We start from the raw sequence: 390 nt of genomic DNA on the forward strand, positions 1-390 counted from the left end.
GTTGCAGATGAGCAGGGCGAGGGCGGACGAGGAGGAGTACTGGCACAGCTCCAAGTTCCGGGCCTTCACCTTCGACGACGAGGATGACGAGCTCTCACAGGTAGGGCCCGACCCCGAGTCTGCCCGGGCGTCGCGACCCGGCGTGAGACACCTCCCCCCTCACCCCGGGCAGGCCGTGGACGGCCCAGGCCTCGGCTCCACGCTTTGCTGAGGGTCCGTGCTTCGTGGGTGGCATGGATGCTCGCCTCCTGCCCTCTGTGGAGGCCACCAAGGGCTCCCGTCTCGACCCCACAGTAGCCAATCTGAAATCTCATTAGGACCGTGGTTCTTTGCCAATGCACCAAACTGCATCTCCTGCTGGCTGAGCTGTCAGTGTCTGTGGCGGGGGGC

The 390-nt window shown here is 65.4% G+C and overlaps 1 protein-coding gene across 1 annotated transcript in view; it reads left to right on the forward strand.

The window, feature by feature from the left end:
• Positions 1-6: 6 nt before the first annotated feature.
• Positions 7-390, forward strand: part of VIPAS39 (VPS33B interacting protein, apical-basolateral polarity regulator, spe-39 homolog) — a 13,221-nt gene continuing 12,837 nt past the window's right edge. Inside the window, exon 1 of the mRNA XM_010288252.1 lies at positions 7-100. Within this exon, the coding sequence (XP_010286554.1) occupies positions 8-100 (93 nt within the window). The 5' untranslated portion in view covers position 7. The remainder of the gene's footprint in view (positions 101-390) is intronic.

This window comes from Phaethon lepturus, unplaced genomic scaffold (assembly GCF_000687285.1).
Source record: "Phaethon lepturus isolate BGI_N335 unplaced genomic scaffold, ASM68728v1 scaffold28325, whole genome shotgun sequence".
NCBI lineage: Eukaryota > Metazoa > Chordata > Aves > Phaethontiformes > Phaethontidae > Phaethon > Phaethon lepturus.